We start from the raw sequence: 22,836 nt of genomic DNA on the forward strand, positions 1-22,836 counted from the left end.
AATATTGGAATTCAAAAAACAAGTCCTATTCATGATACCTATCAGTCAATGCTATATAACTTCACTCTAGCACAATTATCATTTTACCCATCTTCCTCAATCTTTGGTTCCTTTCTATCAATCAGCTATAAATCAAATCATGTAAGAATACGTGCACTGACAGTGTTCCACACTTGATTACAACATTTGCTGAGCTAATTCTACTGTCAACCTATTTCTGGTTTATTTTTTCATACAAATACAAAAACCACAGGATAGTATTTGTTAAAAAAAAGCACAAAAAGACCACAAAAGTTACTATGTTAAGGATGAAATGGTTGCATAAATACAACATTGCGAGTTATATAAGTAAGATGGACTTACTAGGTAGCTGGCTAAACCTGAATTTCCCAGGAACATCGCCTCTTTCAGCAAGTTCTGCAGCAATAACCTCATTAGTTGCGAAAGGCTTCCCTAAAGAGAGTTGCAGTGTCAGTCACCAGGAAAGCTACATACAATGGAACTTTTAGCAAGTCACTACTTTACATAAACAAATAAAAGTTAAGGTAGCAACAGAAGATCGGTTTGTTGCATACAATTTCTTAATACCACTTATCACCATAGTTTGCCTGCTTAAAACTATAAACATGGGTCTGAGTGACTTATTAGTGTGCAAAGCAAACCTGAAGCTGAACCAACCATGCAAAAGAACTTTGGTCAAGGCTACCCAAAAAGACATGATATGTCAAGCATATTGAGCACTTATGTTAATCCCAGTAGTGGTACTCAGAAGTCTTTATATATTCGACTATTTTGTTGTTCTCACCATGGGGTTCCTTCTGCAATATTCGAAAACCAACGAAGTTGCTCTGTGGTTACCCAATATGTGACAACAGTACAAAGAGTAACTACAACTCAGTTCTTCAAATCAATCAAAACAGTAATGGCGAATCAAGGTAGCTTGTTACATACTTGATTCTACTCAAATTTTTAGTGATATTTGGATGAGAGAAAATTTTATAACCAAACTGTTATCTCATAAGCCAATAATTCCTATAATGTGTTCCTCAGGGACAATGACTATTGATGAGTCACACCTCACAAGTATCATGTGTAATACCTAGTGGTTTCAATGTCGCATAAGCGACCATAAATTAGTTACCTGCACACTCGGGTGTACTAAATTTTATTAAATATAAAAAGCTCAAATCGTCAATAAGATTACAGAATCACAATGAAAATAGTTGAGAGAATATAACGTACTTTTAAGTAGAAGTCCAGCTTCAATGAGGTTACAGCATCGGAAAGAAAAAGGTTGAAAGAGTTTAACTAAGTAAAAACATAAAAAAAAATATAAAAAAAACCCTGAAGTCCGTACTGACCAAGTGTATATGACCTCAATGGATAGGGACCCAAGCAGATGGTACACTTGTTCGCTGACCTTACTTATACTTGTATGGCATCCATCCTACTAACCCCTGAAACTACAGCTCCAATCAAGAAGAGAGATTCTCTCCCTTCACGGGGGGTTAGGACACCTAAACAATTAACCCTCCAGCTGACCAAACATGACCATTAGATGAAACTCCACTACATAAAGCCAGATTCTAGATTTGGTGGCAGGAAAATAATCAAGAAAGTCCTCCAAGGCCCTACTCTAACGGCCAAAAGACCCCTCGTGACACTAAGCATCCAAGAGGGGTCATCCTTGCAAAATAAAAAACCATATTCAAGTTCATGAAGGAAGTAAAATAAGAAAACCTGTTAGACCCCCCAAAATATTAACCCTATTTTGATTACTATCACTAACTTAATTCAAAGCTTCCATGGTACACCACAGTAGTGGTCCAAGATCTCACAACCATTTGCCTTGGCCATTATCAAACATCATAAGTATCTATGTACAGAATATAACAGTCCAGAAGTGAAACTAAAACATGCAACCAAAAATTTCCATTATGTAATACTAATACACCAATAAAAAGGAGAGCATGGTGGAAGCATTCCAGACTCACCAAACTGATCGTGCAGGGAAGTGCTTCTTGAGGCACCAAAAGGAGGAAAAACCATGCCAGGATCAGCAACGAGGTTTCTAGAAGTTTCAAATGCAGGTGGACAAGTACTTGTACTCGAAAAAGAGAATGATGGCAAACCATATGCTCTGCTCTCTCCAGAATCAGGGAGCCCGGATAAGCTGCTACCAAAAGGAATTAAAGATACATCTGGGTAACCCTGAAAACAGTTACTAGGATCATTATATGCAGATTTTGTATCCCAGTTCCCTTCAACTCCAAGAGCAACATTCCTGTTTCCCGGCATAACAAAATGATGTTGGCTGTCATCTTGTGGCATCTGCGCAAAATAAGGTGGATTCAGAATGCACCTAGGACTAGAACTAGCATCATACATACTGTTATATTTTTATTAGAAAAAGTTCAGCTACCAACGTTGTTTGTCAGCCCATTGAATCCACCCGCGGTGTTCTGATGACAAGGCAAACCACCAGCTACATCAGAGGGATCGAAGAAATTTCTTTCTTCTTTTTGACTATAGAAAATATTTGGTTGAGGAAGGGCATCCCTTCCAAAATTAATAGCAACATTTGTTTCTGATCTATTAGATTTAGATAAATCCTCTGTCTTCCGCTCCATCCCCAGGGTTAGGAAACTGACATCAAGGTTTTCTGGACAATCCTCTTGAACTTCGGTTGTCATGAAATTGTTATTTGTTGCCATGCCTAAGCCATCTATGGTATGGCCTGGCACAGGGGTGCTAACTCCATCGCTTATGAAATTTCTAAACAGCTGAGGCCTGCCTATATTTCTATTTAGTTCTTCATTCTGCTGTATACCATATAAGGCTACAGCTGAGTTTCCATTAGCAGTTACTAATTTCCTGTCAACAGGAGGTTTCTGAATAACGTCCACATCAGACATAGCACTGACCACTTTAGAAGGAGGCATTGAATAATCAAGATGACGATCAGTTTGCTTCACATCCAAACCGATAAAATTTGAATCTGGCTTATGTTGGACCAGTTTACTACCTTTCCCATATACAGAATCATAGTCAAACATTGGATCCTGAGGGTTGCTGAATGGTAGAGTGAGATCAGTCATCCAATTAATATCAGTCAGCGGCATTTCCATGGCATAAGGGTTATTCGTTCCATGAATGTCTTCAAAAGGAAAAAGTGAAAACGGCATCATCATACTTGGAATGGTTATATCATCAGCTCCAGCAGCACTACTATTATTAAGGTTCCCCACGAAGTTAGACACATCCTTAGGTTCATTACTTTGAACCGAGATTTCACTTTCTTTGATCCGTTGTAATGGTGAAGTAGAGCCAGGGGGCACTCGTTCATGTTTCAACTTATCATTTGACATCTGAATAAAATAAAGTCAGAAGAAACTCCAAAACAAGCCTTTGTTAACATAGTAGAATTAATTTATATACTTTTAGTGATTTTTAAACTTGGCTTCCCAACCTTGAAGAAAAAAAAATTGAGGAGCTTGCAATTTTTCAAAAATTATAGACATTGATAAGCCATAAACCTATAAAGCTCACACAACAGAGGGTCTACTCAGGTAGAAATGATCAAGGAATGCCAAAATAAGCAATTAACAGAGAATTTAGAAAAGATTAAGCATTTCATGAAGAAAAAATGAAACACTGCAAAACAACAAATTAAATATATACAATTTTTTATTAGAAAGGCTAAATTACAGAGTCCCAAACAAGTGATAGTATGAAGCTCATTAACCCAACAGAAGCTCTTAAATCACAAACAACCAACATTATATCTACCCACCAAAAGTATAAACTAAATATCTGATAACCTCCCTTCAACTAGTACATTATACAGATATTAGCAAACCACACTCAACTTCAAAACTCAAAAACCCCAAAACTCATAAACACATACGATTCACAAAACAAAATCAACGAAAACCGAAGAAAGGGAGAGTTTAGGAGTTGTCTATCCTTAGTAGTGTTGGGGTTTTCCTAATTCTTCAACTACAATTTGTACTTAATGTTGGTTTTGTATCCTTAAAACATAATTTACGGCTCCAAATTTCTGACATATATTAGCAACCAAAAAAAAAATCAAGAAGAATAGTGGACAAGAGCTTTTACAAGTAGCATGTGGACAATGAACATAAATCGATAAAAACACCATATCATAAATCATAACAAAACCCAATGCAGAGTTTCAATACCTCAACAGAACCTGGAATTTTAGAGCGAAATCTCGACCAACCCCGAAAACCAAACACAGGAGAACTCACACCACAACAAATTCCAAAAGATCCGAACAAACAACAATCTAATTAGTTTGAAAAATTGGACAAACCAACATATCAAAATTAGTCGCCAGTATCCATGGAGGAGGGGAGGAGCTAGATTCAACCCACATTAATAGCCACGCTACTTTGTAGGACAGCAATAACATCCAGATTGCAGCACAACATCAACAGGGTTAAAATCAATTAAATTCACCGATAATTAAATCTTTATCAAACTGAAAAACAAAAATCGAAAATCGAAACCAAAAATCTTGATTCATACATTCAATCTTTAGGGTAAAGAACTGGAAGCGATGCTTACCACGGTTCACTGATCCGTGCCCAGAGAGAGGGAGAGAGAGATTAGGAGGGGAGCGTTCTTCTTTCCGGTCTCTGTCTTTTTTCTCTCTTTTCTTTTCCCCCAAGTGACAGAAGGAAAGGGTTTTGGGTTTGGCGCTGTTTGGGAGATTTTAAAGGATTCGGTGCGGGGTCCACATGGCACTGACAACACGCCACGTGGCGGACGGAGAGGTAACGGATTTGCTTTGGTGGCAGTGTTCACTGCAACAGTACTGATGATGTGAACTCTCTGAAGAGCCAATAGAAGGAAGGCACGTCACTAAAATGTGAGTGGCACATTCGTTATTAAGTGAACCTTTTGAGGGCGTTTTATGATTAACTGACATAAGACGCCCCTGCGGGTTGTGATATGGCGTGTTTGAAACGCGATGGGTGTTATTTTTTGTTTGGTTAAATTACATTTTATCATCTCAGGTTTGGAATCGATTTTAATTATTTATAACATCTTTAAAACATTTCACTTTCATACCTCAATTATTATTTTATTTTAATATAATACATCCGTTACATTTTTTATCCGTTGATCTGTTAAAAGTTGATGTGGCTGCCACATTTGTGCCACGTGGTTGCCAAATGTGTGCCACGTGGTAAAAAATAATAATTTTTTAATTAAAAAAAAAAACCTGAATCTTCTCAAAAAAAAAAGAAAAAGAAAAAGAAAAAAAAACCTAAAACTGAAATTGAAACCCACCTCCTCGAAACCCCCACCCTCGCAAAACAAACCCAAAAACCTTATTTCCCTCCCCCTACCCCCACACGACCCACCTCACCCAAAAACCTTATCCCCCCGACCCATGCACAAGCAAGCTCCATGAATCCATGGCTACCCAATTGCCTTCCGCCCGCGGATCTCGGGACCAAGTTCATCAGTGTCAACGTTGACGATTGAATCGAGAGGATTGAGAATCACGGTTCAGCATAGCAAAGCTGCGGGGAATCGAAAACAAGAGAGACCCAATTGGCGGCGGCAAAATCAACGGAAGAATGAAAGTGGTTCGGGTTCGGGTTCGGGTACTCCGCTGGCGGCTGACCAGATGAGTTCGTGCGGACGAAGATGGAGTCTTTACAGATGGCTTGCGAGAGTGAGATTCCGATCCACCAGTAGGATTTAAATGCCTTCACACCAGAAACCCTCCCGTCCCAAAGTCCAGCTTCTCATTTAACTCTTAGGCTTACTTGATTTTTCAAAAATTACTCCAATTTAGGGTCTGTATTTGGGCTGTGTTTTTTCTCACAAACAACTTCCTCCCTTTCTCCCTCTCCTTGCTTCTCTTCTCTCTCCTCGCTTGGGTCGGGGGGATAAGGTTTCTAGGTTTGTTTGCTGGCAGGGGTTTTAATTTTATTTATTCATTTATTTAGAGAAGATTCAGGTTTTAAAATAAAATTAAAAAACAAAAAAAAATTGCCACGTGGCACACATTTGGCAGCCACATGGCACAAATGTGGCAGCCACGTCACCTCTTAATTGATCAATGGATGGAAAATGTAATGGATGTATTATATTGAAATAAAATAGTACTTGAGGTATGAAAGTGAAATATTTTAAAGATGTTGTAAGAAATTGAAATCAACTCCAAATCTGAGGTGATAAAGTGTAATTTACCCTTTTGGTTTTTTATATTAGCATCCCACAAAATGTTGAATGCACTCTACATTAAAATTTAATATTAAATAACGTATTTATCCTACTATGCAATGACAATTTTGACCTTATTAGGTTAAAAAAAAGTATATATACACCCCAAATCACTTTTAACGTATTATTTATCTTCTTTAACTATCAAAACCCCTCCGACCCTCTATTGTTGAACAAAACCTTAACCAATGAAACTACAAACTTGTTGATTGAGAAAAATTAATTTTGACGAATGAAACACAAAATTGATGTTTCGGAAGCTCCACATAAGGTAGGACTTCGTATTATTTATTATTTTAGTGATTTTGACCACATCAATAATTATTTAATCTTGTTTTTTATGCGTTATTCAAGCTTTTATGTTTGTATTCATTTTTTAGGGATCACAGGGATTACATAAAGAATTAAACACCTAAAATTACCACAAAATATTAAAAACAGACGACATGGGTTTTAGTGGTGGAATTGAAAACAACTCACATATGCTTTAAATCTCATATGGCATCTTTTGTCAAAATTTTAGTCACCATTTTTTGTCCAAATTAAAAGCTTTATAAGATTTAAGAAATGTGGGGTGTATAGAAAATATGGGGTGCATGTAGAAAATGTAAGGTGTATATTAAGAATGTGGGATGTAAGGGTATTATGAGGAAGTATATGGGATGTATTAAGATAATTTTTAATTGAAAAAAGAAAATGTGGGGATATATTAAGTATGTGGAGTTTATTTAACAATTTGTGGGGTGTTAATATAATAAGCCATATTTTTTTGGATTTTTTGATATAGACCTAGTCAATCGAGTGAGAATCTCAGAAATCCTCAAATCACATCCATTCATCGTACGTCGTGCAGTTAGAAATCATTGTAAATTTTTTTATTTAAAATTAAATATAAACAGTACTTGACTAATATTGGCTGCACGATGCACGATGAACGGATGTGATTAGAGGATTCCCGTGATCCTCACAAAGCCAGATCCTCTCTCTAGTCGATCATGAAAACTTACTCTTTGTTGTGAACAGAAGATGGATTTCAAATTATTCATTATTTTACTGATTCTTTCTTATTAGATTTTGTATTTACTTAGAAAACAAGTTACTTTTTTTCATGATTTATTATAAATAAAAGCACTAGCATAAGGAGGATCACACAATCTTTAAGGTCATCTCCAATCGAATACGTTAAACATAGCCTCATTTAGAGCAAGAAATTATTTTTTATTGAACAATAGTAGACCATATTCATATACCATTTCCAACAGAAAAGGTTAAATCTTGGCAAAAAAACAAAAAAAATAAAAAAACAAAAAAAACAAAAAAGAAACATAAGAGGTTAAACGTAGCTCTTAAAAATTTATTTTTTTGAACATGATTTAGGTCAATCTACCCCTATCTTAAAATAAAAAAATTAATTGAGTTCCTAGATAAGGTAACATGTTGAATTTTTTTGAACATACGGAAACATGTTGAATTTTCACAGACCACAAACGCCAACCACCATCATTAGTTGATAGATCTCGACTCCATGAGGAGATTTCTAGGTCCCGATCTCCCGTTGGTGCAGTGACAGGTACGCGGCGAGGCCATCTTTTTTGGCAATCCGCGACCTTGACGACGATTTTCGCTGTCCACTGACCTGTTCTGGACTTCAGGGAAAGCATGAACATTATTCTCCTTATTGTAACCCACCTTCGAGTAAATTTTGAGCCAAATCGGTGATGGTCGGAAAATCAAGCAAAGCTTAGCCGTCAGATGCTGCGTGTGGTGAGGCGTGGCCAGTGACTCGACCATGTTCTTCTAGGCTAATTTCAATGCTCTAAAATCGTTTTCAATATCCGTTTGATGTGATTTCATTGCTTGAACCTAGTTTCGTAAATGACCACCACTTGACCTTTGTGGTAGGCGAAGATCCCATTATTGGATCGTCATGAAATTATAATATGTTGTTGTGTGATTAATGTGAGACCCTTAGGAGATCGAAAATTAGATGTGCAGATCTTCCAGATTGTTTCATATAGAGTTGTTGACCCTACTATTGACCACATTGACCGAGGGTTGACTTTTGATCAACATGTTCTAAATCGTTCATAAGTATAGAAATTAACGTTAGTAAATACTTGATATAGTCTAGTGGCCCTACCTTGGTCAATGTAACATCTTGGGGGATGTGCACTTCAGCTTGCGTGCAAGTGGCACTTTACTAGATTTATGTGGTTATTGTGATTTTAAGAGAGAGTAATGAAATTTATTTTGCAATGCATATTTGAAATGTTTGTAAAACGAAAGGGCTAGTAGAGAATTATTAAACCATGGTTATTAGGAAGTCGTGACATCAAACTTTTGTCCTGTCTAGTTCCATTGAGTTATCCTTACGTTCCTATAGTTTTATTCGATTTCGTTGAGTTGGTCCGAACCCCGTATACCATTTGGGTCCCGTTGAGTTAGTCTAGAATCCTTTTTCTTACTCATTTTCGTTGAGTTGGTCTGGAACCGTGCTCTATTTGGACTTTGTTGAGTTGGTTTGGAATCTCATTTTCTATTTGGTTCCCTTGAGTTAGTCTGGAACCCTCCTTCGTTTGGATTTCGTTGAGGTTGTCCAGAATTTCATTTCCTACTCAGTTTTGTTGAGTTAGTCCATAACCCTCCTCCGTTTGGATTTCGTTAAGTTGGTCAGAAATTCCATTTCGTACTCAGTTCTAGTGAGTCAGTAAGGAACCGTGCTCCGTTTGAATTACATTGAGTTGGTTTGGAATCTCATTTCCTACTTAATATTGTTGAGTTTGTCTGGAACCCTTTTCTTCTTGATTCTGTTAAGTTGGTCCTGATTCCATTTCCTATTCAGTTTCATTGAGTTGGTCTAAAACCATCATCCGTCTGGATTCTTTTGAGTTGGTTTGGAATCCCATTTCCTATTCGGCTCCGTTCAGTCGTCCAAACCCTTCCTCCGTGTATGAATTATGTTGAGTTGGTCCGAAATCTCATTTCTTATTCGTTTTTGTTGATTGGTCCGAACATTCCACCGTCTTGATTTTATTAAGGTTGTTCGAAATCCCATTTCTTATTCGATTCCATTGAGTTGGTCTGAAACCCCCATTCGTCTGAATTTTGTTGATTTGGTTCAGAATCTCACTTCCTATTCGGTTCCATTGAGTTTATTTAGAACCCTAGATTGTTGTGAATGGTAGTTGCTTAAGGTGTATACTCTTGTGTTTGTTATTGGAATTACCATGTTATTACTTGGAATATAAGAGGGAAATACGAAGATTTGCTTTAGTAAATTTCGTGAAATAATATTTGATATGATTAGTTGATCAATGTGGTTAAAGTTAATTGTGCATCTTGGTCTGGAAAGAATTGTGATATATGTGAATGATGTAATGACATGTTAGTGCATCACTCATATTGGGAGTTGTCTGGAACCCTATGTTTTTAGCCAATTGATGCCATGAGAAATTTCAGAGCTTAACAGAATGATGATCTACGAATGGTTTGATTTCGTCTTAGGGTACGTAGGTAGTCTCAAGGGTTAGATGTAGCCATAAAATAAATGAAAGAATGTTCCATTGCTGAATTATTGGTGTTTTCGGAAGTTCGCTCTTTGGGACAACTAGCCTTGTTGATGTGCTTTGTGTATGTATTTTATTGAAGTAATGAATCCAACGTGATTTTATGTGGCTGTTTCGATATGGCACGTGTCAATTCGAAACATATCTCAGGATCAGAACGTGATAGCGGCCTTCACCTTGTCATTTCTAATCTAACATGCCTTTTTGACCACCTTAATTCCTTCTACTATCTAGTATTTTTTTTACTGAATTTTTGACTTAATTACACCGGTTTGGTTAGGTGCTAAACCTTTTGTTCAACAATCCAAGTTAATTCTACACACTTTGCAGAAAACTAGATCATGAAAATGATAACATTTTGTAGATCAGGCAAGTTCTTGGACTTCAGAATAAACGCAAATATAGTTGCATCCTTGACCATCATTTTGAAATTAATCACTGAGATTTGATGACAAAAAGTAACATTAGTTAATATGTTTAACTACTTTTTAATTCTTTTGGTCAATAATTAGATGGCATTAATCATTGTGGTATTGCAAAGATATAACACATATTTCGTGGATGCAAAAGGTGCTTTAGTTGGACGAGTTGGATTATACAAGAAATATTGATTAAGGAATGATTAATATCTCCTTCTGCCCATTTAGTTCTCAGTTGCTACCTTTTGTTTGGATTTGCAGGATCACATCGCAGCGAGGGACGCCTAGCTTTTGGTTGGCTTGATTCTAATTACACGTAACACATCCACTTGTTTAAGACAAGATTTGGTGGATGCAAAATATAAATCATGATTGATGATTCGATTTTGATGTTTAATTAAATCATTTTCTGTAGTTTAGGATTTCAAGTTTTGTGATTATGGCGATTGAAGGTACGTCACTATAATTTTGATCATGTATTTTCTGTCATGCTATCGATTACCCCCCTACAATCTGGGATATCACTTTCTGCTTTTGATTTTGTGTGTTGTACTAGCATGATACAAGCATACCTCTACATAGAGAGGTTTTTACCCGACCCATCTTTTAATGTACGAAGAAAACTTACACGCCAAAATACTAAAAACCGAACTTCTAATATTTAAGTATACAATTTTGACTTTCATTATTCCTTCTACATGCTTGTTTTATAGAGGTATTCCCACTCATTTCACGACACTCCTCCTTAGGTGCCTCATATATCAATATTGGTTGTCTCGTTAAACCTTACACACCAAAATATTATACAATTGCTCGTCCTAAATTTTGAAAGGTGAAAAGTTTCAAGTGGGAGAAATGCTAAAGATAAAAATACAGCTTGTCGTTATAATAGTCTCATTGTTTGGCCTGCACCAACTGAAAGGAAAATAAAATAATATCTAATATAATCCAAAATTAAAAAAAACTAAGCAATGGAAGCATAGCTTTTCTGCATTGAGTACCAAAATCTAAAAAATAAATAAATAAATAAAAACTCAGCATGTCTTTTTTTTTTTTTTTGTTTGTTTTGGAGTAAGAAATAAACTTGAGTGCGCTTAGTCTAAATTCATAGAACAAAACTGGGGCCTCTTAGCTCACTGTGCTGATATTAATGGTGGATCCCTAATAAGCATGCATGCCTTAGTAAAATGAACATCCATCTGGAGAGAGAGAGAGAGAGAGAGAGAGAGAGAGAGAGAGTACAGACTTGAGTGGAATGCTGTCACATTCAAGTTTCCGGAGGCCTCCACTCGGTCCTGAAAAGAAGCCCTCACACACAAGCTGCTTGCAACTAAACTTGACAGTGCAGTAGAGATAGACAACTTATAAAATGTCAACTCCCTTCCCACTCTCCTCCTCACCTCACGATTATGCTTTCAGCGTTTGCATCCAAAACGTACGGATATGTTTGGTATCCTATTTGAAAATTTTTATTATTTCTCAAAATATTTTTTCGGAATATTTTTTGAAAATAATTTTCTTTAAGACTCAAAAATTTTGATTAGTTTGCGATTTAAAATTTTTAAATTTTACGACTTAAACTAGACAAAGAGATCTAAAAAGAGAAGGTCACAGGAAAGGGAGAAAGAGGAGAGAGGAGGAAAGAAAGTAAGAGATGATTGAAGAAAAGAGAAAGAAGAGAGATGATCAGAAGAGATAAAGAGGAGGAGGATCAGAGAAAGAACCGAGAGAATGAAAATAACGAATTGCAGGAGAGACGAAAAATGTGAAAAAAAACAGGAAAGAGAAAGAAGAAAAGAGAGAGATAGATTTGGAGTAAGATGGGAGGAGGGAGAGAAAAAAGAACGAGTGAGTTTAAGTTTAAAAACTTCAGAAACTCAATTTTTATGTTTTTAGAGAAACTATATTTTTAAGTTAATCTTGAGTTCAGTATTTTAAAATAGTTCTGCCAAATAAGTTTTTAAGGCCTAAAACTTGAAAAAAAAATTTTGAGTTTAAAAAATTAGATTCAAGTAGAGTATCAAACAGATCCTAAGGTACTAGAGTTTCCTCGGTTCTTCAACAAAATCATAGCCTTGATTGACTTCTTATTCCGAAAATATCCCTTTCCACCTTCTCTCCAGTCTCTCTTTTACTACCACAAATCATTCACCACTGTTATATGATATGAGAACGAAGCACGATGAAAGTTGAAGCGAATGGAATCTCACAAACAAATACTGTTCTTAGGCTCTTTCAGTTTATCAAGTATGGCTTTCGTCGAAACCATGTTTTTTCTTCTAATCCAGCATTTGGTCTCGGCATCTAGTAATGCAGTTGCTGGTCATCCCCAGAGTCCTCATCACTCTTTGATTGCAGACAAGGCTGCTCTGCTGGAGTTCAAGAAGGCCATTGTATATGATCCGTATTCCAAGCTGGCTAATTGGAAGGAAGCTACTGATGTCTGCAAGTTCACGGGTGTCAGCTGCAACTTCACGGATGTCAGCTGCAACTTCACTGGTGTCAGCTGCAACACACAGCATTATCGCGTATCAGATCTCATTCTGAAGGATTATGCGCTTGCAGGGCGGCTTTCACCCGTCATTTCAAATCTTACAGGCCTCCGTAACCTCGTGCTAGTTGGAAATCACTTCTATGGAACTATCCCTGCTGAAATTGGCTCACTCAGGCGCCTCCATCGTCTACTGCTAGAGGGGAACAACTTTCATGGTTCAATACCGGATTCCTTAGCCCTTCCTTCAGAACTCACTACAGTTAGTCTATTGCAAAATAATTTAACCGGCGCCATTCCACCTACACTCTTCTCCAACTGCAGTATGTTAGCGGTTTTAGACCTTTCCAACAACCTTCTTTCCGGAAAAATTCCGACAGAGATTGGAAATTGTCCAAAACTATGGAGCCTCAATTTATACAACAATCAGTTCACTGGAGAACTTCCTCTCTTTCTGACCAATAGCTCACTGGTCAACTTAGATGTCGAATATAACCATCTTTCTGGAGAGTTGCCCATCAAGTTTGTACAGAAGTTGCAAAATATTCTCTATCTTCATTTATCTAACAATGATATGGTAAGCCACGATGGCAACACTAATCTTGACCCATTTTTCTCTGCCATCACAAATTGCACTTCTCTAGAGGAGCTTGAGCTGGCTGGTATGGGCCTCGGAGGAATATTGCCCAGTTCCGTCGGTGGACTTGGTATCAATTTTACGAATCTTTTGCTGCAAGAAAACCAGATATTTGGATCAATTCCTCCGAATATAGGTAATCTTTCTAAGCTTGTGGTCCTGAATTTGACATCCAATCTTCTGAATGGAACAATCTCAGCAAACATCAGTCAGCTGTCACATTTGGAACAGCTTTTCTTATCGCACAACCTGTTCACCGGCACAATTCCAGCTGCATTGGGCCAGATGACTCACCTCGGTCTGCTTGATCTCTCTCATAACTCATTCTCCGGTGATATTCCAAGCAGTATAGGAAATTTGGTTAGCCTGAATTATCTGTTCCTCAACAACAACCTCCTTTCCGGATCAATACCCCCAACATTAGGATACTGCATACAGCTGTACAAGCTTGATTTATCATACAACAGATTGACAGGCAGCATCCCCCCACAATTATCGGGTTTGAGTGAGATCAGAATTTTTATAAACCTCTCACATAATCAACTCGAAGGGCTTATACCGATTGAACTCAGCAAACTGGAAGATGTTCAAGAGATGGATCTTTCATCGAACAACCTAAGTGGAACTATCTTCCCACAGATATCGAGTTGTATTGCATTGACCCTGATTAACTTTTCACACAATTCTTTGGAGGGGAAACTTCCAGATTCCATAGGTGAGCTGAAGAATCTTGAGTCCCTTGATATTTCAGGAAACCGCTTCTCTGGAAAGATTCCACTAAGCCTCAACAACAGCCGAACGCTCACATATCTAAATCTTTCTTTCAATAACTTTGAAGGAATGATTCCCTCTGGTGGCATCTTTGAAGGTATCTCATATACATCTTTCTTGGGCAATCAGCACCTTTGTGGTACTGTTTCCTTCAGACCTGCTTGCCCCCACAAAAAGCTTCCGTTTCAATCGCACATTTTCTTAATCCTATTCAGCTTAGTCATATTCATATCAACATCCCTATCAATACTATGCTGTGTGATTGCAATCCGGCGCATCCAGGCACTAATCTCAGCTCACAGGACTGCGAGAGCAAGAAAACCAACACAACCAGAATTGGTTCACAGTTTCCCAAGAGTCACATATCGAGATCTGTCGGATGCCACTAACGGATTTGATGATCAGAGACTGATCGGAACGGGCAGCTATGGACGCGTGTACAGGGGAGTTCTTCCAGATGGGACAACAATAGCAGTCAAGGTCTTACAGTTGCAATCTGGAAATTCAACAAAGAGTTTTACCAGAGAATGTCAAGTCTTGAGGAGAATTCGGCACAGAAACCTTATAAGGATTGTAACAGCATGCAGTCTACCGGACTTTAAGGCCATTGTTCTTCCTTATATGGCAAATGGTAGCTTAGAAAGCTGTCTCTATCAACATTCAAAGACAGGTCTGCGTTCAGGTTCGTCTGATTTGAGCCTGATCCAAAGGGTGAACATTTGCAGTGACATAGCTGAAGGGATGGCATATCTACATCACCACTCTCCAGTCAAAGTTATACACTGCGATCTAAAACCGAGCAATGTTCTTCTCAACGATGACATGACAGCTTTAGTTTCCGATTTTGGGATCGCAAGATTGCTGATAGCTGGAGGTGGAAATTCAGCTCTTGAGAACATGGGAAACTCTACTGCAAATATGTTATTCGGATCCATTGGATACATAGCACCAGGTAACTATCTATCCTCTGCTTAAGCTAGCCATTCGTAAAACCAAACAGATAGAATATGAGTTTTGTTCATAACTACATTCTCAGCAATTGGAACTTCAAGCATTTCTGAACACATAAATCTAAGCATGGTAACAAAGATCATTCATTACTCAGAAATAATGAATACAATTCACCAATTTCTCTATTTGTTTATTTTCATTTCGAAGCCATTTTTAAAGACTGGCGATGGTAGAACTCGATTATTTGTTCAGTAACTTAGAATAAGGCCTAAAGCACGCTCGCTTCTTTGCATGCAGAATACGGGTATGGTTCTAATGCATCTACAAAAGGCGATGTTTACAGCTTCGGCGTTCTTGTTCTAGAGATGGTGACAAGAAAAACGCCAACAGATGACATGTTTGTTGGAGGGCTAAACCTGCACAGGTGGGTCAAGAACCATTATCATGGAAGGGTAGAAAAAGTGGTTGATTTCTCCCTAATGAGAGCTTCTAGAGATCAATCCGCCGAGGTGAGAAAGATGTGGGATGTCGCAATTGGAGAGTTGATAGAGTTGGGAATCCTCTGCACACAGGAGTCCCCCTCCACTAGGCCGACAATGCTCGATGCTGCGGATGACTTGGATCGACTGAAGAGATATCTCTGTGGTGATACTACTGCAACATTTGCCTCTACCCTCGGAATTTCTTCTCCTACCCTAGACGACGACTAGCATCCCGGATCCCGTATCTTTTTTTAACGAAATGCTTTCTTTCTGTTTCTAGCTCTATGTCAAACTTGTCTTGCAATCAGCATAGAATCTCTTACATTCTTGTCGATCAACGGTAAGAACAATGATCACAGCTGGATTACAATTATTTCCTAAATATGTTTTACATAGAGCAGAAAAATAAAAACAAATAGACAGATGCTAATAATTGATGCAGGGCGCAGCGGTTAGAAACAAAATAAAATGATATGGACTGATAAATAAGATTAATAAGAAAACAAAAGGCAGAGTCCACTATCTCCAAGTGCAAGGAGAGACTTGAAAACCCTATAAACTTTGGTTCTAGTACCAACTTATGACATAGACACTAGAAAGAACAAAGCTGCAGACTCTTAAACAAGAGAAAGGCACACATATGAGATAGAACTCTCTCTGAATATTTCATTCATCAACAAACAACGTCCCACCTCCCCACCTTCCAGCAAGAAATTGGTTTTATATCAAATTTGTAACATACATTCAGAATTTAAAAGGGCAATAAACTTAAAAACATCTCGTCTTGAAGACGTGATGATCAAGAAGCAAATTGCAGCTCTAATGCATACAAATGTTGTAATATTAGGGAGACAATGCAAAACATGATGAACAGTGTGTGAAAACCGTGGGAAAAGGAAGCAATTAAAAACACAATGATAAGGAAGGAATACATGATGTGCTCAGTCACGCGGCCTCCAACCGAGTCTCCTACGCCCACTCCTCGTCATCACACAACTTACACATTTGTCAACATAAATGATAAGATGCGAAGGCTTTAAGTCCTGAAGGTTTATGTTCACTCATTGTCAAATGTCAACTAAAAAGTGTGTGAGTGCGGCCATTTCCACAATCATATCATCTCCCCGAAAATATACTGTTTAGAGTGGCTTCCGGCATCTCGCTTGTGAAATGATCGAACAGACAATGCACCAATGGCACTACATTCTCGTTCGATTTAAGTAGGTACACATCTTAGGGATGAGGATCCTCTCCGGTTTCTCTTTTACGAGGATGTTAGAGATCCTCACATCCTATTAGTTCATTGTACATCATTCGGTCAGCTTTTGTTAGATGCTGTTGTGTATAAATTTAAATAAAAATGTCCAAATGATTTCTAATCGCATGACGTAAGATGAACGGATAAGATCCCTAAGATTCTCTTTGGATGGGACCCAAATCCCACATCTTAGTGCATTTTATGATGGAGCAAATTACGTGGGTACCTCTTAAAACATTTGGCAGTGGATGTTGTGCCTTGGCCCGTTCGTTAGTGCGGAACCGAGATTCAGATTACAACCTCACCAAAAACACACCCAGTTGAACAAAATAAAATACAAGAAATAAAGATACCGAGAAATTTACGAGGTTCGGCAAAAAACTGTCTACGTCCTCGGAGAGATATTGCTCTTCACTATGAGAAAAACAGTATATGTTACACATGAGTTAAATCGACATAACCCAATCCCATAACCTTTGTACACTCACTCACAGAATTTTCCCAAGAGCCTCACTCTACCCCAAGAGTTCTTTCACAAGAGATCTTTCACTCTAACTCTCTTGATTTCTCTCACCCATGCCCATGGTAGAGCCAAATGCTCACACCATCTCTTTTGGATGATTTCCTTCTCTCATCCGTATCCTTATTTTGCCAAATGCTCTCTTTTTATGCTTTTCTTAATCCAAGCCTTCTCCCACAAAACATGGCTTTGAAAAAATCACAAAACATGGCTTTGAAAAAGCCACAAAACATGGAGCAATTTAAGCCACAAAACAAGGAAACATTTGGCCATTATCCAACAATCTCCACCTTGGCCAAATTGTACCAAAGTCCATTGGCCTTACGTACCAGCATGCACACTCTGAATCCATCTCGTTGGTCCTGTTCCGATTCAGTTACTGCCAATGCATGTGCAGCTGCTGCAAGCTAAAAATCACCATTTAGCTTCAGACAGGATCTCAACACATCCTCGTCTCCTTCAGCAGGTTTTCCTCCTCTTCATTGTCTGCAACCTGGAAACTCGTCAGCGCGCCTATTTCCAGCAACAACCCATCGAGCCAGACAAAATTCTCACACTTCTTCCTACCTCAGGACCTTCTCATCACCTGTGAATCCCATAGCTCCACCTGCTGCAAAACCCTTGCAACACTTGAGACTAAACATCACCAGGAGAAGTGTTGCTTCGAGTACCTAGAGGGCATACTCAAAGTCTTCCACCACAAACTTGCTAACCCGGCCTTGCACCCGTAGCACTGTGGACCCTTGCCTCCGGAACCGGATCCGAACCTGCTGTCTCTCTCAGATCCTCTTTCCAATTTTCTTCCACGATTTCAACCTTGAATAGCTTAAGCAGTCTTGTGCCCACCGTCATCCATGGTCTCTTGTGTGTATCATTCCACACCAAAGAAGCTTGCACCTGCTCCAAACTTACTGTTTCTTTCCTTGCAGTAAAGTTTCACAAGGTTCTCGTACAAATCTGAAAGTGAGGTAAGAAGAAAGAGGCCTTTGTCTTCTTCCTCAACATCAACTTTCGCAGTTGATCCAAGCATCCCTAAACACGGCTTCCATTTCTTCAGGCTTCCATTACTCTCCTTTATCAAGAGCAAAACCGCCTCTCCCTTTAAACTGCTCAACTGAAAATTCCATGGTGAACAACAAATCTGGACCTCCAACGAACCAAAGCCCTAACGATGCTCTGATACCAATTGTTGTGTCTTGGCCCGTTCGTTAGTGCGGAACCGAGATTCAGATTACAACCTCACCAAAAACACATCCAGTTGAACAAAATAAAATACAAGAAATAAAGATACCGAGAAATTTACGAGGTTCGACAAAAAACTGCCTACGTCCTCGGAGAGATATTGTTCTTCACTATGAGAAAAACAGTATATGTTACACATGAGTTAAATCGACATTACCCAATCCCATAACCCTTGTACACCCACTCACAGAATTTTCTCAAGAGCCTCACTCTACCCCAAGAGTTCTTTCACAAGAGATCTTTCACTCTAGCTCTCTTGATTTCTCTCACCCATGCCCATGGTAGAGCCAAATGCTCACACCATCTCTTTTGGATGCTTTCCTTCTCTCATCCGTATCCTTGTTTTGCCAAATGCTCTCTTTTTATGTTTTTCTTAATCCAAGCCTTCTCCCACAAAACATGGTTTTGAAAAAACCACAAAACATGGCTTTGAAAAAGCCACAAAACATGGAGCAATTTAAGCCACAAAACAAGGAAACATTTGGCCATTATCCAACAGTGGAACCACCACAAATGAGTGGCTTTAACAGACCACCAAAAACCCTAAATCCTAATGAACATGTAGCAAGCAAATGAAAGTGTTAGATGAGACCAAGCAACCATTGCACCACACAACTAATCGAGCAATAAACATATTATGCCAGGAAAAGAAAGTTTACATCATTGTAAATCTAGGACATTAACAAAAACACTGCATATTTGTAAACAATTATTCAAGCAGAATCACAAATAGAGAAGAAAACCAACTAAACCAAAACCCTCAATTTTAGTCAACTTCCTCAATCGTAGGCCCGGCTCCTGATCCGCCACCGGACGTAGTGTTTCCAAATCCGCTACCAGGCATCTGAGCACCACCGCCCATCGGCACATTTCCTCCAGGACCCTGATACATTTTGGCAATGATCGGGTTGCACAATCCCTCCAACTCCTTCTGCTTGTCCTCAAATTCCTCCACCTCCGCCAACTGGTTCCGGTCTAGCCACTCGATTGCCTCGTCAATGGCCTTCTCAATCTTCTGCTTGTCTGCAGGGTCTAATTTTCCAGCAATCTGCTCATCTTTGACGGTGTTCCGCATGTTGTATGCGTAGTTCTCAAGCGAGTTCTTGGCATCCACCTTCTTCTTAACCTCCTCATCTTCAGCCTTGTACCTCTCTGCCTCCTGCACCATTCTCTCAATCTCTTCCTTGCTCAGTCTTCCCTTGTCGTTGGTAATAGTGATCTTGTTCTTCACTCCAGCAGTCTTGTCTTCCGCCGACACATTCAAGATACCATTTGCATCAATGTCAAAGCAGACATTGATCTGAGGGACGCCTCTTGGCGCCGGGGGAATGCCCGTGAGTTCAAACTTGCCAAGGAGGTTGTTGTCCTTGGTTCTAGCCCTCTCCCCTTCATACACCTGAATTAACACTCCTGGCTGGTTGTCGGAGTAGGTAGAGAAGATCTGCTCCTTCTTGGTAGGAATGGTTGTGTTTCTCGGAATCAAGACGGTCATCACACCACCTGCAGTCTCAAGACCGAGGCTGAGAGGAGTGACATCAAGAAGCAACAGATCTTGGACCTTCTCATTTCCTTCGCCGCTTAAAATTGCAGCTTGAACAGCAGCACCATAAGCCACGGCTTCGTCAGGGTTTATGCTCTTGCACAATTCCTTGCCATTGAAGAAATCTTGCAAAAGCTGCTGAACTTTGGGAATTCTCGTCGACCCACCAACCAAAACAACCTCATCAACTCGACTCTTGTCGATTTTGGAATCCCTCAAACACTTTTCAACAGGTTCCATACACTTCCTAAACAAATCCATATTCATCTCTTCAAATCTCGCCCTAGTAATTGTAGAATAGAAATCAATACCTTCGTAGAGCGAATCGATCTCAATGGTGGTCTGGGCGGTGGAAGACAAAGTCCTTTTCGCCCTCTCGCACGCAGTCCTCAACCTCCTCAAAGCTCTGGCGTTGCTACTAATATCCTTCTTGTGCTTTCTCTTAAACTCCTGCACAAAGTGATTAACAAGCCTGTTGTCAAAATCCTCACCACCAAGATGAGTATCACCAGCAGTAGCCTTCACTTCGAAGATCCCCTCCTCAATTGTGAGCAAAGAAACATCAAAAGTCCCGCCACCAAGATCGAAAATAAGAACATTCTTCTCGCCAGTACTGGATCCCTTCTTGTCAAGACCGTAAGCAATGGCAGCAGCAGTAGGCTCGTTGATAATCCTCATCACATTGAGCCCGGCAATGGAGCCAGCATCCTTTGTGGCCTGCCGCTGCGAGTCATTGAAGTACGCAGGTACAGTGACCACAGCGTTGTTGCAAGGGTGACCCAAATAAGCCTCGGCAATCTCCCTCATCTTAGTCAGCACCATTGACGAAATCTCTTCCGCCGCAAACTGCTTCTCTTCGCCTTTGTAATTTACCACAATCATGGGCTTGTCGCCGGGACCAGCAACGACCTTGAAAGGCCAGTGCTTCATGTCGCTCTGGACAGAAGGGTCGGAGAACCGCCTGCCGATGAGTCTCTTGGCGTCGAAAACGGTGTTTTGGGGGTTCATAGCGACTTGGTTCTTCGCTGCATCGCCGATCAAACGCTCCGTGTCGGTGAAGGCGACATAGGAAGGGGTGGTCCTGTTTCCCTGGTCATTGGCTATGATCTCAACGCGGTCGTTCTGCCACACCCCGACGCAGCTGTAGGTGGTGCCGAGGTCGATGCCGATGGCCTTGTCTTGCGTCTTTGAAGCCATGAATAAGAAAAGAAGAAATCAGGAAAAAATTTAAAAGAAGGATTAGGGTTGTTGAATGGGTGCAGTGAGCTTTTCTGTTGTTGTTTGCCTGATGGTCTGTCTGGGAGACCATGGCAATGCATATATACAGGCATTGGGTGTCCGGTACGAAGGAGGAGGGCAAGAAATTTCGAGAGGTATGTAGAAGTATAGAAGAAGAAAAGAGGGAAGAAGGAAGGAACCAGAGAGATCTGGAAACATCGAACCAATGCGCAACTTTCCACATTTGGATTTGGGTTTGGGAGGGATTTTGAATTGGGCTAATCGACACGTTTGGGCTAATTAGCTAATTGTGCATTATCGTTTATTATTATTATTATTATTATTATTATTATGCATACGTAATATATTCATATAATGTGTTACTAATTAATTTTAGGGAACATTAACGAAAAGTTCTCGATACTGTTTTCTTTAACGAAAAAACACATTTTACACTAAAAAGTTAATCTTGGTACTATTTGTTTTACCTTTTATTTTGTCTTTATCGTTAAAACTCAAAGTTTTCAAACATTTTTCATTAGTTTTCCTTTAATTTTATAATTAATTCATATTAGAATTTAATGCATCATGGGGTGACCAAATGATTGAGGACGAAGTATTCCACAAGGCACGTTCTGAGTTCGATGTCTCTATGAGTCTTCTCGGCTTCTAAAAAAATGAACTGCATGTTGAAGTCATCAACTGGTCTGGCTTTTTTTTTTTTTTTTTTTTTTTTTTTTTTTTTATTTTTTAAGAATGTATGCACAAATTTAGTGTTTGTAGCATCAATTTTTTTTAGTTCTAATTTTTATTTTACCGTGTGATTTGTGAATATAAAACATTTTTTTTAAACAATTCAAAATTCTAGAAAACCTATACCGAACCCGAACTTCCTTTGGACCACCCGAGGGTTGATAGTTTATTTGGTAAATAGGTCGTGTTTATCATACTCGTGTTAACATGTGTTATGTCATATCATTAAGCTAATGGGTTGAAAGATCCAAACTCAATCCTGACGTGCTAAAATAACCAATGAAATACACTCTGGTTTCGATTTGGATTAATTTTATTTAATTTTAATACCCACTATCAATGAAAATTACTAGTTTATCCTTTTTTTTTTTTTAATGTAAATGTTGTTTAGTGCAAGTAATGGCAGCAAAAGGGAAAATATGGGTGATTCTTTGGGGTGCAATCTGGGTTGGGTCAGCCCGAACCTCAACTCGATTTTAAAACCGATCAGGTAGGTTAGAATAAAGAAAAACCCCTCCCTCAACCTGATCATTTATTAGGTTGAGTTGAGTTGATGTCTTGCCTATCCATGTCAACCCAAACACAACCCGATTTTGAGCTCGAATTTACCCATGCACATATTACCATCCCACTGCATAGTATGAGTTATGTATAAGTTTTGGAATAACTGTACTTCTTTATAGTCCGTCTTCATATGGATAATGAATTGTAGTGTTGCTTATAC

The 22,836-nt window shown here is 38.9% G+C and overlaps 3 protein-coding genes across 3 annotated transcripts; 1 reads left to right on the top strand and 2 right to left on the bottom strand.

The window, feature by feature from the left end:
• Positions 1-2,414: 2,414 nt before the first annotated feature.
• Positions 2,415-4,694, bottom strand: LOC137708925 (uncharacterized). The gene is made up of 2 exons (XM_068448085.1): positions 4,591-4,694; positions 2,415-3,368 (listed from the first exon to the last, which is right to left on the bottom strand). Exon 2 carries the CDS (start codon positions 3,366-3,368, stop codon positions 2,415-2,417), a length of 954 nt encoding a protein of 317 aa, XP_068304186.1. The 5' UTR covers positions 4,591-4,694.
• Positions 4,695-12,498: 7,804 nt separating this feature from the next.
• On the top strand, positions 12,499-15,855 carry LOC137749447 (putative leucine-rich repeat receptor-like serine/threonine-protein kinase At2g24130). The gene is made up of 2 exons (XM_068489538.1): positions 12,499-15,100; positions 15,397-15,855. Exons 1-2 carry the CDS (start codon positions 12,499-12,501, stop codon positions 15,807-15,809), a joined length of 3,015 nt encoding a protein of 1,004 aa, XP_068345639.1. The 3' UTR covers positions 15,810-15,855.
• Positions 15,856-19,215: 3,360 nt separating this feature from the next.
• Positions 19,216-21,580, bottom strand: LOC137708378 (heat shock 70 kDa protein-like). Its single transcript, XM_068447435.1, has one exon. It carries the CDS (start codon positions 21,336-21,338, stop codon positions 19,368-19,370), a length of 1,971 nt encoding a protein of 656 aa, XP_068303536.1. The 5' UTR covers positions 21,339-21,580; the 3' UTR covers positions 19,216-19,367.
• Between the last annotated feature and the right edge of the window lie 1,256 nt (positions 21,581-22,836).

Source organism: Pyrus communis, chromosome 11 (assembly GCF_963583255.1).
Source record: "Pyrus communis chromosome 11, drPyrComm1.1, whole genome shotgun sequence".
NCBI lineage: Eukaryota > Viridiplantae > Streptophyta > Magnoliopsida > Rosales > Rosaceae > Pyrus > Pyrus communis.